General features: G+C 37.0%; 1 protein-coding gene across 4 annotated transcripts in view; it reads left to right on the top strand.

Moving 5' to 3' along the window:
• The window catches only part of LOC132129311 (low-density lipoprotein receptor-related protein 1-like), a 107,472-nt gene that overhangs the window by 49,700 nt on the left and 40,995 nt on the right, over positions 1–16,777 (top strand). For 2 of the 4 annotated variants that reach the window (XM_059540856.1, XM_059540857.1), the window contains exons 7-22: positions 5,470–5,632; positions 6,778–7,000; positions 7,909–8,098; positions 8,532–8,675; positions 8,798–9,034; positions 9,159–9,339; positions 9,590–9,812; positions 10,085–10,274; positions 10,496–10,624; positions 10,744–10,884; positions 11,349–11,474; positions 11,600–11,716; positions 11,827–11,907; positions 11,998–12,165; positions 15,832–16,014; positions 16,222–16,419. In XM_059540856.1, coding sequence (XP_059396839.1) covers positions 5,470–5,632; positions 6,778–7,000; positions 7,909–8,098; positions 8,532–8,675; positions 8,798–9,034; positions 9,159–9,339; positions 9,590–9,812; positions 10,085–10,274; positions 10,496–10,624; positions 10,744–10,884; positions 11,349–11,474; positions 11,600–11,716; positions 11,827–11,907; positions 11,998–12,165; positions 15,832–16,014; positions 16,222–16,419 — 2,694 coding nt within the window. Of the gene's footprint in view, positions 1–5,469; positions 5,633–6,777; positions 7,001–7,908; positions 8,099–8,531; positions 8,676–8,797; positions 9,035–9,158; positions 9,340–9,589; positions 9,813–10,084; positions 10,275–10,495; positions 10,625–10,743; positions 10,885–11,348; positions 11,475–11,599; positions 11,717–11,826; positions 12,166–15,831; positions 16,015–16,221; positions 16,420–16,777 lie in introns of all 4 variants that reach the window. The other 2 variants (XM_059540854.1, XM_059540855.1) reach the window with 1 other exon arrangement.

The raw sequence follows: 16,777 nt of genomic DNA, 5'->3' as shown, positions 1-16,777 counted from the left end.
TATGAGGTTTCATGATGATGATAAAAGTCATGATCATAATATTTTAAAAACTGATGATAATCATAGTTATGATGATGATGATAATAATAATAGTTATTATTATTAGTAGTAGTAGTATCATTATAGCAACTTGACATAAATGTAAATAAACGTGTAAGGATAGAAATGTAAATGTTAATAAAAACAATTGATAAATATTTAAAATATTATGTAAATTAAATATTGTTGTTAATATTAATAATAAATTAATAATCATCAGTCAGCTTGCCAGTTTGACTATTATTGTTGTCATTTTATGATGAATAATGATTATGTATTTGTATTTGTATATAATAACAAATACATATTTACGTATATTATTATTATTATTGTTTAAGTAATTTAACATAGGTAAATGTTAATTACATGTAAAAGTATATAACTTATTTAAATATACAAAAAAGTTTAGATAAAAAATATTATTCCTTATTTAATAAGAATAATAATCTAAGTATTATACATTTGTCTGATGAATAATTATTATTAACAGTGATTGAACTTCATTATTATTTCGCTTCCTATGTAGACAGTAAGGAAGATCACAAGGTTTTAGAACAGAGCTTCAGTGTCTCAGAATAGTTTTACAGGAAGTCTGGACCCTGGCCATCACTGTCCCTCTGATTTCAGACTCCGCTACATGCAAGACAGACAAAAGGAAAAACAATGAGTCACAAACGGTGTCTGTAAAAGTGTTGAGTTTGCCTTGCAGAACTGTGGTATAGGTACTGGGCTACAGCTGGAGTGTCAGAGTGACTCCGAAACCATGTCCTCTCTTGGTATAGTTGGGACATTTCGGGACTGTGTTATGATTAGAGAACTGATCAGGTCCGTTTGCGTAATCTAGCTGCTAGCAGCTCACTGGAGGGGGAACAATAGCAGAACATAACTAAAATGTATTTTTCTCACTCAAATCAGTTGTATGGCTTTAGAAAAACAATGCAAAACAGTGGTCATTTGCATACAGAATCTTAAAGGTATGGTTAGGGCTGGGCGATAAAATAAAAACAATAATTATCATAATATAATTTTGTTAAAACAATAACAAAAGTTCAATATAATGTTTATACACCAAAAGTGGAATGAATTATTTAAACTAGTTTAAAGTCAGATAAAACAGCGCTGACAAACAGCAGAAACACTGTGAGCAACGATACAGTCAAAGCTTTTCAATCTACAAATCTACCATCAATTGTTATTATATTATTAATGTAGACATGTATTACATATTTTAAAGGTGTAATGGAATACAATTACACTATTTTTTGTGATTAAGCTAAGCTTTTGTGCATTTATATTAAATCCTTTTAGACTATTGTTTTTCATAGTGTCATGTATCCTGGTGTTGAGGTGCCATGTGTGCGGTTTTAACTGAGATTATCATGATTTAAATGTATGCTTCTATGGAAGACCAGTGGTTAATCTGCATCCTAACTCAAGGTACTACTACTGTCAACTCAAGTTTCTGACAAATGTTCAGTTTTATTTTTAGATTATTATTAATATTGCAGCCTGCACTACAACTGTGCTGAACATAAGTATCATCAAAGTCAGGCAACACAAACCTGTTTCATGATTTGAAACAATATCACTCATAAGAGCATGTAAAAATTCATTGTTCTATATTTATTCTGTTAAGGAAATATGACTGGAAAAGTGTTTGTCAACCTCTGACCATAAAAAGAAGTTTAAAACCACAGTTAACAGTCTGGTTTCTACATCTTTCTACAGCAAGAAATAAAGATTTTATCAGGATAATTATCGATTAAAAGCAACCACAAAACTTGCTCAAAGAGGTTATAAATCAGAGCTTGCTCATTCAATTACAGTGTCCAGAGGCCCTACGCCACCAGTGCTGAGATAATTATATGTTATCAAAGTTCTGTTCTCCCTCTAACTGGACCTATAAATCAACAGCCCCCTGTTCTTTGGTGTGTATAGGACAACTGTTATTACAGCCGCATCCCTAATGACTCTGTGTGGCCATTTTGCTGGAAAGGCGGGAGGAATGGAAGGAAAGTAGATGGATGAGTCTTTTTAATGAGTGTACTGTATTTTCTGCAGATATTCTGTGATGCATAAGGTTTATTTGATGCTGGTGGGGGTGCATTGGGGCTGCATTGACTCGTATGGCTCGTATTTCTCACAATTTCCCGAGTGATTTATAACTGTTGCATACTGGGCAGATGAGCACTCCAGATGTGCCCCGTGACCGCTCTCCCCCGTTAAAAGCCTGAAAACAGAGCAGGATGCATTGCACACACGAACTCATAATCAGTGTGTGAGGAGGGGTGGTGGGCGAGTGGGCATCCACACTGTGGCTGATGAACCTGGGTAGAGCATATCTGCTTGAGGGTGTCACGACACTTTATTGGCTCAGGACGTCCTTGCCGCTGGCTGTGTAATAGCTGTCCTGCCATTTTAAGAATGGCCCACATCTAGTCCAGATGTATTTGAGCTCTAGAGTCTGTTGGTGTCTTCATGAAGTGTGACTGATGCATCTTCCCGACCATACGTATTCTGGTGTTTTTGCTTGCTTTCACTGAGACCATTTTTCTCACTAAAACGGTTTATTGAAAAAATTAGGATTGTTTAAAAGGAGGCTAATAGAATAGCAAAACGAGTCTAATATTGGTTGCAGTGATGTTTTAGTCAAGTGCTACTCTGGTGTGAGATGCAAATCAGCTGTTTGTTCATTGTGTTTTTAACAAACATTTGTTTGTTGGTGCATTGCTTGTCGTACGAGTGTTAACTGAGTGTGTGTGTTCATTTGCACATACATTTATTTGTCCATCTACTTGTTTGTTTGTCAGTCATTGCTAGTCATACAAGTATTAACTGAGTGTGTGAGTTTGTCTGCACATATGTTTGTTTGTCCATCTACTTGTTTGTTTGTCAGTTATTGCTATACATGTTTGTTTAGCTTGTACATTTCTAAATGTATTTATAGCAAACAATAAATAAATTTAGTTTTATTTGTTCACTCGTTTCTTATATATATTAGTTTAATATGTATGTTTGTTTGCTTCTTTGTAGATACATTTGTTAGTGATTTCTCTCGAACACATTCATTCACTCCATACTTTATCAAGCAATTCAGTTTATTATTATATGCACGATTTTAGCTACCACAATAACAGGGTCATTTATTTTCCCGTTTTTTTATGCATCAGTGTTGTATATTCCATATGTCGGAGAACTACCCTAACTCTGGCCTTGTTGAAAGAGTTGTCCATTCACAGGATTCCCACCAGTGTGTCCCAGGCCTCAAAGACACTCGGCGCTTTGTTCTCCTCACTCTTCTTAAATCTCTTGTTTCTGTCACTGATATAGTTAAGCTTCACTTTACTTGTAGCCGTAACCTTGTCTTATCTATCGTAGTTAGACTTGATATTTTTGTAGTTACTTGCCTATATCAGTTTCCGCTTACAGTACAATAATAAGTCATTTGAAATCTCAGCAAGCTTTCCCTTCCCTTTTCCTTGATTTTCTCCTTTCAAAATCATCTGCAGTTCCTTCCGTATTTTCACAACAAATTCCAGTTCTTAACCATATGTGGTACCTTTTGCCTGTACTGAGATGTAGTTATAGATAAGTTACAGATGTTCTTACCACGTATTGTTGCATACTTCCTTTTGAAGAAAGGAGGGGGTGAAGAAAGAGGAGTAAATTAGCAGATTTGTACAGGACGAGAGTGTCCGGATGAAATCACCCTTAAGAATAACTTGTCTTTTAAAATTTTGCGCAACAGGTACTGTGGGTGTTTGTTTTGCAGACTGAGAGACAAAAGCGGGGAGGGTTTATTGTGGCCTGGAGCTAGTTTTGCATTTCCCGGCAGGGCTTCTGTTTACTGGACTTTGTAGAAATGTGTTTGTGTCTGGTTTGCACAGGGTTGCACAACAAGGATATATTCCTATGTCTTAGGATCGTTAGTGGATGCCTGCGGAAACTCTCCCCCAAATCAGTTACAGGAAGTACGGTGACAGCTGTTGCAACACCAAGCATCATGGGAGGCACTGTGGACCGGCCTGCACAGCTGGAGCTCAGCACGGCCCGCACAGAAAGAGTCTTATTGTCAGAGAAGAGAAAGAGAAACTTAGTATTCACTGAATTACCATTTCAAACTCTTTTCCCAGAATGGAAGATATCTGTACGGCCAAGTCCAGCCTCCCTGTGCATGGAAAAGGTGCAGTAATGGAGAACGAGTGTCTGTGTCAGGTTTTTTTAAATGTGTGGAGACGGTTGAGACACTTTAGCATGGAGTCTCAGCTAGGGTGTTTGTAGAGTTTCTGCAATCAGGTTTTTTGCTTTGCTGTCTTTTTAAGTGCGTTGATGCATTAAAAGTGGGAACACTCTCTGAGTGAATAATAGTCTTGTGACAGTGAGTCAGAGAGTTGGGCTGATATGCACGCACACACGCATATGCAGAGACATGCACAAAACCCATTGGGCCTTATTCATAAAACACAAGCAGAACGAGTTTCTGCAAAAATCATTCATAGCAGTTCTTATGTAACAGCTGCATTTAATTCAATCTGACATTTTATGTCAGAATGGATTAATGATTGATTAGATACATTTCTTCTGCTTGAGTTTCTTGTGGGCACATTATGAATTTTTTTATAAAACACAGCTTGTACTGTCAGATCATTGTCAGATCAAGCTTTGTATAATTTAGGGCTTTTTTTTGTTTGATCCATATTTACACTGCCATCCAAAAGTTTTACATTTTTTTAAAGAAATTAAAACTCTTATTAAGGATGCATTTAATTTATCAAAAGTGACCATAAATACATATAGTAAATATTTTTTTTACTGTATCATAGTATCCACAAAAGTAGCACAATTGTTTTCAACATTGGTAATATTAAGAAATGTATCTTGAGCGTCAAAACAGCATATTGAAATCATTTTTGAAGGATCATGTGACACTAGAGAGTGGAATGACACATTATTCACAAAATGTTTGCATTATTCCAACTTTTAAAATAAATTTGCAACTTGGATGGAAACATATCTAACAATTAGTCATAATTGTCTGTCTTCACTGAAAGTGGAAAATATTTTGTTAAAAACTGATTGTTCATGCTAAATTATGAATAGCACAATTTCAAAGCACAGTAATGACCGCAGTGTGGTTTGGTCTTGGTTAATTGGTTCTCCTCAGATAGTAGGCTGATAATGGGACTATGTTAAGTACACACAACAATTCACTGATTAAAAACACCTTGTAGCTCCTACAAACTTACATAGCTTCTTGTTTTCAATTTCCTCTTTTCCAATCCTCCAAGTTTTGCATTCCAACACGGTGCAGCATCTTTCTGCTGAGTCAGACAGAAGCTGCAGTTATGACTGACTAAAAATAAAGCAAACACTGAAAACATCTCTTCTTCTCTCCCCCCATATTCATCCTCACTCTCTTCCTGTCTTTAGATGTGGAGCAGATGGCTATTGACTGGCTGACAGGAAACTTCTACTTTGTGGATGATGTGGACGACCGCATTTTTGTGTGCAGTAAAGATGGCTTGACTTGTGTCATCCTGCTGGACCTGGAGCTCTATAACCCTAAAGGAATCGCACTGGACCCAGTCATGGGGTGAGACCCCAAGTCCATTATTCCTTAATCCTTGTCTGGACCAGCAAAGTCCAGCATCACTCATGCCACTTGGTTTTCTCTGCAGATAAAAAAAGCAATAGAAAATAAACAGAAAAAGAAAAAAAAAAGCATATTTTACCTTTTTTATAAAAGTACTTTCTTGACAATTAAGTGCATTTATCCACCATATTTAATACTATAATATGGAAAAAATCTTATTAATTTTATTGCAACTAAAGCATAAAAAAAGAAATATTATTAAATTGTAAAGTAATTATATGTCTGGGTTGTATTTGTTGTACATCCCATAAATTATGAATTTCTTTGATTCAATTGAAATATTATTAAATAAATAACTGAATCTGGAACGAACAAATGTAAATATAATCATCTAGAATAAAGAAAGTAATAGGGCTGTCACTAACAATTATTTTGGTAATCAAGTAATCGGTCGATAATTCTGACAATTAATCGAGTAATCAGATTAATATTTTTGTGGTAATGAAAATAGACCTAAGGGAATAGACTTTAAGATTGCTTAAAATACATATATAATAGCAATGAGGCAATAATAATTGGTTTAAATATAATATCAGAATCAAATATGGTTTTATTGAACAAAACAATTAAATACATAATTTAATAAAACAATATACTTATAAATCTGATCAGAATGGTGCACATTGTTCCCAGATGAACGTTATAAACGACCAAGACTCACAGCATATGCAAAGATTAATTTTGAGATGGTCCACGCATGTAAATGAGTACTGTTTGTGTGGAGCAGCATTTACTGTGAATGGAGCCGATCTGAGATGCACTCATATAAATAAAGTGCATATTAAACCCGCAGTGCTTATATTTATTTAATTGAATCGCACCCTTTTGAACTCACAGTAACACTTTTTAGATTTTTAATAACATGCTTTTATGATTTATGATGGTTTTAATATTTCGTACAGCCTTAGATAATAGTCTAATAATGCTTTTTAATGGATTCTCATCCATGGAATGCGCCAGTTTTGCTGGTTAATCGACACAAGCAAAATGCAATCAAGGATTTTTTTTATAATTGAGTACTCAAATTTAATTGAGGAATCATGACAGCCCTAATATTGTGAACATCTCCTTTTCTTCTTTTCCAGGAAAGTGTTCTTCACAGACTATGGCCAAATCCCAAAGGTTGAACGCTGTGATATGGATGGCCAGAACCGCACCAAACTGGTAGACAGTAAAATCGTCTTTCCTCATGGCATCACTCTGGACCTGGTCAGCAAGCTGGTGTACTGGGCTGACGCTTACTTAGATTACATTGAAGTGGTGGACTACGAAGGCAAGAACCGGCACACCATCATTCAGGGATTACTGGTATGTGCGAAGTCACATGCACTTTTGTGGATGCCATACACGTACATGCTGTTAGAGATTTGTTTGTTTGGAGCCATGAACTTGATCTAAGGATGTCACTTGCATTGATGTCATCACTTATGAGTTTCTAGAAATGAGAACATCACATGATCAGCAGAATTGAAAGATCAGCATTAATTTATTTAAAACCTGCGACAGCAGTGCAAACTAAGCATTGTGCAAACTGAGCATTGTGCAACAGTGTCATACTTTTTTTTAGTTTTTAAACTAATTTTTTTTTAGTCCATTAGTTTACATTTAGCGTATTGCAAAAAATCTACTTGAAAATCTAATAGTCCTAATATAAATTAATATGTGATGTTTCAAGACTTTTGCATAGGAATGCACATTATATAACAGTAGCATCAGTTAAGTTAATCTTTAAAATTAATTACAATGACACTCAAAATTATCTCAAAATGAATCTTCAGTGACATTTTCACTGTACATTTAAATTGTTGTGATGCCTAAATTCATTTGCAGCATTTAAAATAATTTATTTTTATTTATTTATTTACAGAAAATAGTATAAGTCATTGGTTCTCAACCAGCCATCTTTGAAGGGGACATTAAAATGACTTAAAAGTCACATCTGTATTTTCAGTTATCTCTGGGATCATGCAAGAGTCCAGAATCTCTTAAAAAATTTATTAAATTGTGCCATTTTAATAAAGGAGACGGAAATACCACAGACTTTGAAAACTGGGATATATGAGGAAGCCACATTTGTGTGATTTTTTTTTTTTTTTTTTTTTTTTTTTTAGAACTGTAAAAGTCATGTAAATGAATACCAAGGGCATTTTTATAGTTAGTGCGTATATAAATATATATATGCTCTATGTTTTATGCTTTTTTGTTTGTTTTGGCAGATTGAACATCTCTATGGTCTAACAGTGTTTGAAAACTATCTGTATGCCACCAACTCTGACAATGCCAACATGCAGCCCAAAACCAGTGTGATCAGAGTCAACCGATTCAACAGCTCTGACTTCCAGGTGGTCACACGCGTGGACAAGGGCGGCGCACTTCACGTTTACCACCAGAGACGTCAGCCTGCAGGTATGACGGGGATATTAGATAACATTTTCAAAATGTTTCTAAATGTAAAGTTCAGCAAGTGCTCAAGCATTTTCAGACAGAACGCTTTTTTTTGCAGTGAGAGATTCCTTTTTTAAATAGTTTTCTATTGGCAGTAAGCTTGCGCTATAACCTTTAATTAGAATGGCAAGACTGCTGATTCTGTGGTTGCCTAGCAACATAAAAAAAACGGAGCGCACTGCTCTTTTCTAAACTAAAAAAAAAGTTTGAAAACGCACCACATGTTTTAAAACCTGAAAAACATGTTCTGTCTGATTGGGGCCTAAGACAGCATAAATCACTCTCTTTTGGGACAGGTACATTTACATCATACCTGTCTGACTCAGTACTATTCATTGTGTTTTCCCCACTGGCCCCTTATATTAAAATTAGTCTTTTGTGTTCGTCCTCTCAGTCCGTAGTCATGCATGTGCTCCTGATCAGTTTGGGAAGCCAGGCAGCTGCTCCGATATCTGCCTACTGGGCAACAGTCACAAGAGCCGAACCTGCCGCTGCCGTTCAGGTTTCAGCCTGGGCAGTGACGGAAAGTCCTGCAAGAGTGAGTGAAATCTCAATTCAGCCTCCTCAAACCACTCTAAACCAGTTTTAAACAGTCATACATAACAGCATTCCCCATTATAGGGCTTTCTTGGATATAATAAATTCTGTTTTTCTTCTCAGAACCAGAGCATGAGCTCTTCCTGGTGTACGGTAAAGGCCGGCCTGGTGTTATTCGTGGTATGGACATGCATGCCAGGGTGTATGATGAGCACATCATCCCCATTGAGAACCTGAATAACCCAAGAGCACTGGACTTCCACGCTGAGACCGAATTCATCTATTTCGCTGATGCCACCAGCTACATCATCGGCCGCCAGAAGATTGATGGCACTGAGAGAGACATCATAGTGAAGGATGGTGAGTGCAGAATGCTGGGATGGTTTTTGTTGGAGTGACATTGAAGGTGGATGAATTACATGGACAACTCCTCCATATCTCTCTCTCTTCTCCATCCCATTCATTGTGTCTCTCAATTCCACAGGTATTCACACAGTAGAAGGAATCGCTGTGGACTGGATGGGGCAAAACCTGTATTGGACTGATGATGGACCCAAAAAGACGATCAGTGTGGCCAAACTGGAGAAAGCCTCTCAGACCCGCAAAACTCTTCTTGAGGGCAAAATGACCCATCCCAGAGCCATAGTAGTAGACCCTTCTCATGGGTAAATCAATTAATTCCACAATAAAAAAATAAATAAATAAATATATATATATATATATATATATTAGCATTTGTTAGCATTTGTATGCAGTTTATTTAGTCACAATACACTCATAATTCGGATTGGTTTTTAGAGACAATGTTACCCTACCAACCAGATTACATGTTCCCTACATACAGATAAACAATTTAGAGTTGCACTAGAGTTGTTTAAATATACACTATGGTGTATAAATCCATGCTGTTTGCAGAATGATGTACTGGAGTGACTGGGAGGAGGAGCCTAAAGAGACCAATCGTGGCAGTATAAAGAAGGCCTGGATGGACGGTTCAAATGCTGGTATCCTGCTTACTTCTAAAACTGTGCTCTGGCCCAATGGCCTCAGTCTGGACACCCAGCAGGGCATCTTGTACTGGGTGGATGCATACTACGACCGCATCGAGATGGTGCTTCTCAACACCACAGAACGGAGGGTGAGGAAACACAAGCTTTTTAGGCAAACAAGGAAGCTGAAGTTAGCATTTTGCATAAATCGAATAAACACATAAAGTAAAAACATCCGATAGCCATTCTTTTTGCAGAAATAATAAAATCATGAAACTTTTTAAAAAGTATGTGTGTATATAAATATATATATATATATATAGCTCTGAAAAAAAAGTGATTGGATGCAACAGAAATAAAAAAAAAATATGACTTTCCAACTTGAATATGTATTAAAAAAAACACTTTTCTGTTTATCCAGACAGTATATGAAGGACAGGAGCTGAACCATCCCTTTGGCCTGTGCCACTATAAGAATTTTCTGTTCTGGAATGAGTACCGCAGTGGAGCAATCTACAAACTGGACCAGAACACCAAAAAGGCCACGTTGCTACGCAGTGAACGACCCCCAATCTATGAGATTCGTACCTATGATGCACAACAACAGCAAAGTACTGAACACCCTGAGCATTTCTTTTAGAAAATGTGTCATTAATGAGTCATATGTAAAGCGCACGCTGACAGATCAAACAAAGACTTAATTGTGTTGTTTTGTATGTTAACATGTCTCAACAGCCACATTATTTATACAGTGTTAGCGGGAACAAACTAATGAGATCAGAGTTTCAGTGGTTTTATTGGGATCTGCTAAGGGTGTTTTTGTTGTGTGTAGTCACAGGCTCCAACGTGTGCCGTGCCAACAATGGTGGCTGTAGCAGTCTGTGTCTGCTGACGCCCACTGGACGCTCCTGTGCCTGTGCCGACGATCAGATACTAGATACTGACAACAAGACCTGTACAGGTGCCTATTTTGTGCCTTTGTGGCCTGAAGTATAAATGTTACCGTGAATAACCTTGAAGAATTTTGAAAGGTCTTGTTTGGCGTTTGAAATAATAATTGTTCTTTTTTTTTCTCAACAGCAAACCCTTCCTACGTACCTCCTCCTCAGTGCCAGCCTGGAGAATTTGCCTGTAAGAATAATCGTTGTATTCAAGACCGCTGGAAGTGTGACGGGGACAATGACTGTCTGGACAACAGCGATGAGGCCCCCGAGTTGTGCCGTCAGTGCCCTTTTGTCTCATATTTTCAGATGTACAAATAACAAAACCACTCCTCATTGTCACATGATCCTTCAGAAATCATTCTAATACACTGATTTGGTGATCACAAACATTTCTTATTATTATCAATGTTGAAAACATGTCCTGATACTTAATATGTTTTTTTTCTTTGGAAACCATGATATATTTTTTAAAATTCTTTGACCAGTTCAAAAGAACAGCATTTATTTAAGATGGAAATTTTATGTAACATTACAAATGGCTTTATCATTTTTTTATCGGATTCTTTCACTCACAGAATAAGATAATCAGGTCTTAATCGTGGCATTAGTAACTGTTAATATTTGTGATTCATACATCCATACCACTTGGTGTCAGTATAAATCAGGCATGGCAGTTATATCAGCCATGAAAAGAAACAGTATGGAGTGCACATTTAAATGAGCCTATTTGTCCTGTGTCAGACCAGCACACCTGTCCCGCAGACCGCTTTAAGTGCCAGAATAACCGCTGTATCCCCCTGCGCTGGCTTTGTGATGGAGACAATGACTGTGGGAATGATGAAGACGAATCTAACAGCACTTGCTTGGGTATTGTAAACTAATTGTTAATAGGACTATTAAGCATTTTTTCCTGATAATTGTCCAAGTACTTTGTGGTGTTTACCAGCCTTTATGCGCTTTGTTAATTGATCAGGATTAATTTTCTCTCCCAGCCCGCACGTGTCCTTCTAATCAGTACCCATGCGCCAGTGGCCGTTGTATTCCTTTCTCCTGGACATGTGACTTAGATGATGATTGTGGAGATCGCTCAGATGAACCACCATCTTGTGGTAACTAAATTTGAGTCTCTTTTCCTTTTGTCATCATGCCATGCTGACACTTCAAGAATGTTAACTGTTTTTCCTATCTCATCCTCTCTCTTGTCTCTCTCTCTCGCCAGCATATCCCACCTGTTTCCCACTCACTCAGTTCACCTGTGCCAATGGACGCTGCATCAATGTCAACTGGCGTTGCGATAATGGTGAGTTTCTAATGCTGTCTATAAAAGTGTGTTTGTTGCATCCTGACTTAGAATGTCTAATAACTGCAAGTCCTCATTATCTGTCCTCAGATAATGACTGCGGGGATAACAGTGATGAAGCCGGCTGCAGTCACTCTTGCTCCAGTGTGCAGTTTAAATGCAACAGCGGCCGCTGTATACCAGAGTACTGGACCTGTGATGGAGACAACGACTGTGGAGATTACAGTGATGAGACTCATGCAAACTGTACCAATCAGAGTGAGTTTGGAAAAGTATAATTTTTAATAATAGAAAAGAGTTCTCATACCAAACAGTTTTCTTAATTTTTTTGTGAGTACCACTGCAGTCACAAGCTCTCTTCACTCTGGTGACTAAATGATGTCTAATATTAGCCAATGGCTAAGAAATTCTGATATTTTACTCACCAGTGTGTGAGTTGGAGGCTCACTTATTATAAGTTTAGCACAGATATATTTTCACTCGCGAATACTCTCTAAATTGAGTGCTTCAGAGTTCCACTCTCCGTCAAGCAATCTGTGCTATTTTTCAGTTCATCTCAGTGGATGCGCAGCTCACCTATGCTTGATGTACAGTAAACTCTAGTGTGAAGGCACACTACTCTCCGCCGCTTTCTCTCACACGCGCAAAGTAAGAGAAAGAGAGTGAGAGAGTCTTACGTAATGTGTGTTAATTGACGCGCCACATGTAAATGATATTCTTTGTTGTCGTTTTCTTTGTTGAGTTCCTTTGGATTTATTTTTTCAGTTTTTAAGAACTGCCGGGTTTTCCGGTAGTTGGCGAAACTAATGCGCAAATGTCAATCTCATTGGCTGGTGCTCACCGCTGTTTTGATTTCAGCAAATCAATTCAACGAATGCACAAAACCTGATTAATATTCATGGATCCAGCAGCTCATTAGCATAAGCATCTTTTGTGCATTTTTACTGTTCTTATTAGTAGAATTCATATTATTATTATCATCATCATCATCATTGGTAGTTTTTTCACGGTTTTTTTTTTATACAGAAACAAAGCATCACCACCAGTCCTAAATTCAGTTAAAATGTCTATGTATTCATACATGGTTACCAAGTTTTAATTATAATTACTAAAGTTCTATCATTAAATAATACTTGATTATAGTAAATACTATGGCTTTCTGTTTTCGTGAGGGGGTTTGGCGGCATGTCATCTTTGTTTCCAGGCTGAACATTAAAGAACACGACACACACGTCTCCTGGAAATCCTGTATAATAAAAAAATCTGATGACGACTTCGAAACTCTTGAAGTGTTTCCACTTTTGTGTACCGTTTGCGTCAAACGTTTAACAAACGGTCTGTGTGCACGACGCCTGAGGCTGAGACTAGTCACAAACCAACATCTGATCCCAAACTAACTACTCTACTGAATTCTTACTATTTATGTATTTTTTGGTTGGTTTATTCGTTGTTTATGATTATTTTGTTATTTATTCATTTATTTCATATATTTATTTTGTTATTTTTATTTTAAAGTAATTTAAATGTTATATATTGTGTACAAATTACATTACATTTCTGAAATAAAAAAAATATATATATTTTAAATACAACAAATTGCTAAGTGAATTAGTAACAATATGAACAAATATCAAAATAAATAAAACAAACAAACTAATTTCAACACTAATTAACAATAAATGTGAATTTCATTGTTATTTTTGTTATTTTATATTTGTTAGTGTATTTTCATTGTTCAAATGTATTTTTCTTGTTTAATAATTTTTTGAAAATAACTAAATTGTCAGATTGCAGTTTTTTGATGTCAAAATTGACAACACCTGAACCCTTCATATATTTAGTTTGACCTCCTGAGGTTGATGATCAGTATTTTCTCAAGATGCAGCCATATGTATATATTTTTTAATAAGGTTCGGTTCTATTTTTTTTACACTGTATTATGTAAATGATCAGTTTATTACCTGAAGCTATATTAATGGTGTGGGCCTTCTGAAGTGTCTCTAGATTTTGAGCAAAACCACAATGATTAATGCAACTGAGGCCTTTATTAACTAGAGTAAATCATGATTTCACAAACTGGGCTGTCATCCTTTTCTTTTTTTTGTGGTCTGTGGTGAAACACTTAAAACACAAAGTCTTGAAGAATGTCTGTGAGGAGTGCAGGGAGTGAGAGACCCTGTGCAGAGCAGTGTTAATGACTGCTCTGGGAACTGCTGTCTAGAGGGATTACACATGCACTGAAGTGCCAGGACGCTTGATGCATGAGCCGCTGGAGTATGCAATTTTGTACATATCTATCTCCTCACCTGTCCATCTCCACATGTCCAATTCATGTGGCTTTATAGCTGTTAATTGTTCAGTGGTTGGCTTGGCCCTGCGTGGGACAGGAATAGTGTGTTAGATTCTGTTTTCGGGGTCTCTTCTCTTCTCTTCTCTTCTCTTCTCTTCTCTTCTCTTCTCTTCTCTTCTCTTCTCTTCTCTTCTCTTCTCTTCTCTTCTCCCTTCTCTAATGGCATGCTGGTGCTTAATAGACTCACAGAATCAATGCAGCAGAACCAAGCCAGAGGCCTTATGAGAGTTTGTGCCTGTGTAAAGATGTTGAACTGAGTGAGGTCATGCTAACATGAGTTGTGAAGGAGAGATGTCTCATGAGTCTGAGTTTGGAGTTGGGATGTTAAAAATAAGTCAATTTAAAAGTAAAACGTAATGGTACCAGTTTTTCTGCTAAATTGAAAAGCTATAAGTTATAATAAAGTTGTAAGTTAATATTTATACAAAAAAAGAGGACTGAAGCATATTAATTTGCTATTAGAATTTTTTTTTCTGCATTTATTATATATTTGCTCTTTAACTATTTGAGTATATTTGATTACTTTTATGTGTCTTATTTTACATTTTGGAATTATAAATATTTGAAAGGTGCAAGCCATTTTATCTAAATATTAACATTAAAAAATGTGTTGAGCAGTATATACATTTTTGCTACATTATTTACAAAATTAATTTATTATACAATAAAGTAATTTATTCATGTTCTGCCTCTATTATGTTACTTGTTTATTATTAGCACTATGTAACTGTTTATATGTCAATATTTATATTTAAATAAATATCGCTATTTATTATTTTCTGCCTTTACTACATAAATTGTTTATTAATGCTATGTAACTGTTAACTTTTTTTATACTTTATTTTTGAATTCGAATATTTTTGAAAGGAAACAAACAAACAAAAAAAGTGAGAAATATAATTTATTTAAAAATATTTGAAGGCTACATGGAATTTTTTGATTTGTCAAAATTAATGTTAACATTTTTTACATATAGAAGTGTGTTAAGTAGCATATACATGTTTGCTAAAATATTAGAAATTGACAGAGAAATGCAATATTCCAGTCAGATTTCAGTATTGATATCGACTACTTAGTCTTAGTGTGTGTGTGTGTGTGTGTGTGTGTGTGTGTGTGTGTGTGTTTGTGTACGTGTGAGAGAGAGAAAGAGAAACAGTGGATTCTTGCAGCTCGAGCAGTATGATGTCATTGGGGTCAGTTCACCCCAACAGTTCCCTGTTCTAGGACACACTTCTCTATGTTTACGGACGAGATCTGGTTTTCCACTTTCCCCTTTTTAGACTCTCCCAGATACTAACCTTTGCCATGAGGGAACGTCTTTATGACTGATGCCCAATGATGGCCCTAACAGTGGCAGCCCTGGACCGCTGTTCATGAGAAAGCTTGATTTGGATTAGCTCATTGTAGTTGTGCTTCACACTGGTCACAGTCTCCATCCCCTGGGAACTGATTTTTGACGTCAGGAAGCCAAGCTCTCATTAAAATCAAATAATAAGATATGTGTCTGTGCCTTTGTATGACTGTTCGCACAGCTGCATTTTAATTGCGTGTCCCATTTCTGTCTTTGTCTGCAGCCACACGGCCTCCCGGCGGTTGCCACATGGATGAGTTCCAGTGCCGAATGGATGGCTTGTGTATTCCGATGCGATGGCGCTGTGACGGAGACACAGACTGCATGGACTCGAGTGATGAGAAGAATTGCGAGGGTGTCACGCATATGTGCGACCCTGCCGTCAAATTTGCCTGCAAAGACTCGGGTTAGTACACGCTTTGGCTATCCTGAATGTTCTCACTTGTGTTTCAGGCAGCCACAAAAAATCTATGTCATGATAATTCTAAATATCACTACTTAAAGGCCCAAATTCAAAAGTTTTGTCACTTTTAGTATATGTTACCTTTAATTGAATTGCTGCATTTTTGATTTGTGGGTCAAATTCTTTTTTGTTTCTTTGTGTGTGTTTTAGCTCGCTGTATCAGTAAGGCCTGGGTGTGTGACCGGGACAGTGATTGTGAGGATAACTCCGATGAAGAAAACTGCGAGGCTCTTGAGTGCAAGCTCTCTCACCATGTTTGTGCCAGCAACGACTCCATCTGCCTACCTCCTGAGAAACTGTGTGACGGCAAGGACGACTGCCCCGATGGCTCGGACGAGAAGCTTTGCAGTAATGCAAACACACTCAAAAACTAATACACTCAAGTTAAAGGAATATTTCATGCAAATGTTGTCATGTTTCAGCCACAGCCATATCACCCTGTAGCCTAAGGTTGCCCACTGAAGCCAAGTAGGGTAGAGCCTTGTCAATGGGAGACCCCCTGGGAAAACTAGGTTGCTGCTGGGAGAGGTGTTAGTTAGGGGTGCTTACCCTGTGGTCTGTGTGGGTCCTAATGTCCCATTATAGTGATGGTGACACTATACTGTAAAAAGCACCGTCCTTCAGATGCGACGTTAAACCGAGGTCCTGACTCTCTGTGGTCACTAAAAATTCCATGGCACTTCTCGTAAAGAGTAGGGGTCCTGGC

The sequence above is a fragment of the Carassius carassius genome, chromosome 46 (genome assembly GCF_963082965.1).
Source record: "Carassius carassius chromosome 46, fCarCar2.1, whole genome shotgun sequence".
Lineage (NCBI taxonomy): Eukaryota > Metazoa > Chordata > Actinopteri > Cypriniformes > Cyprinidae > Carassius > Carassius carassius.
This window is presented reverse-complemented; position numbering and strand designations above follow the sequence as displayed.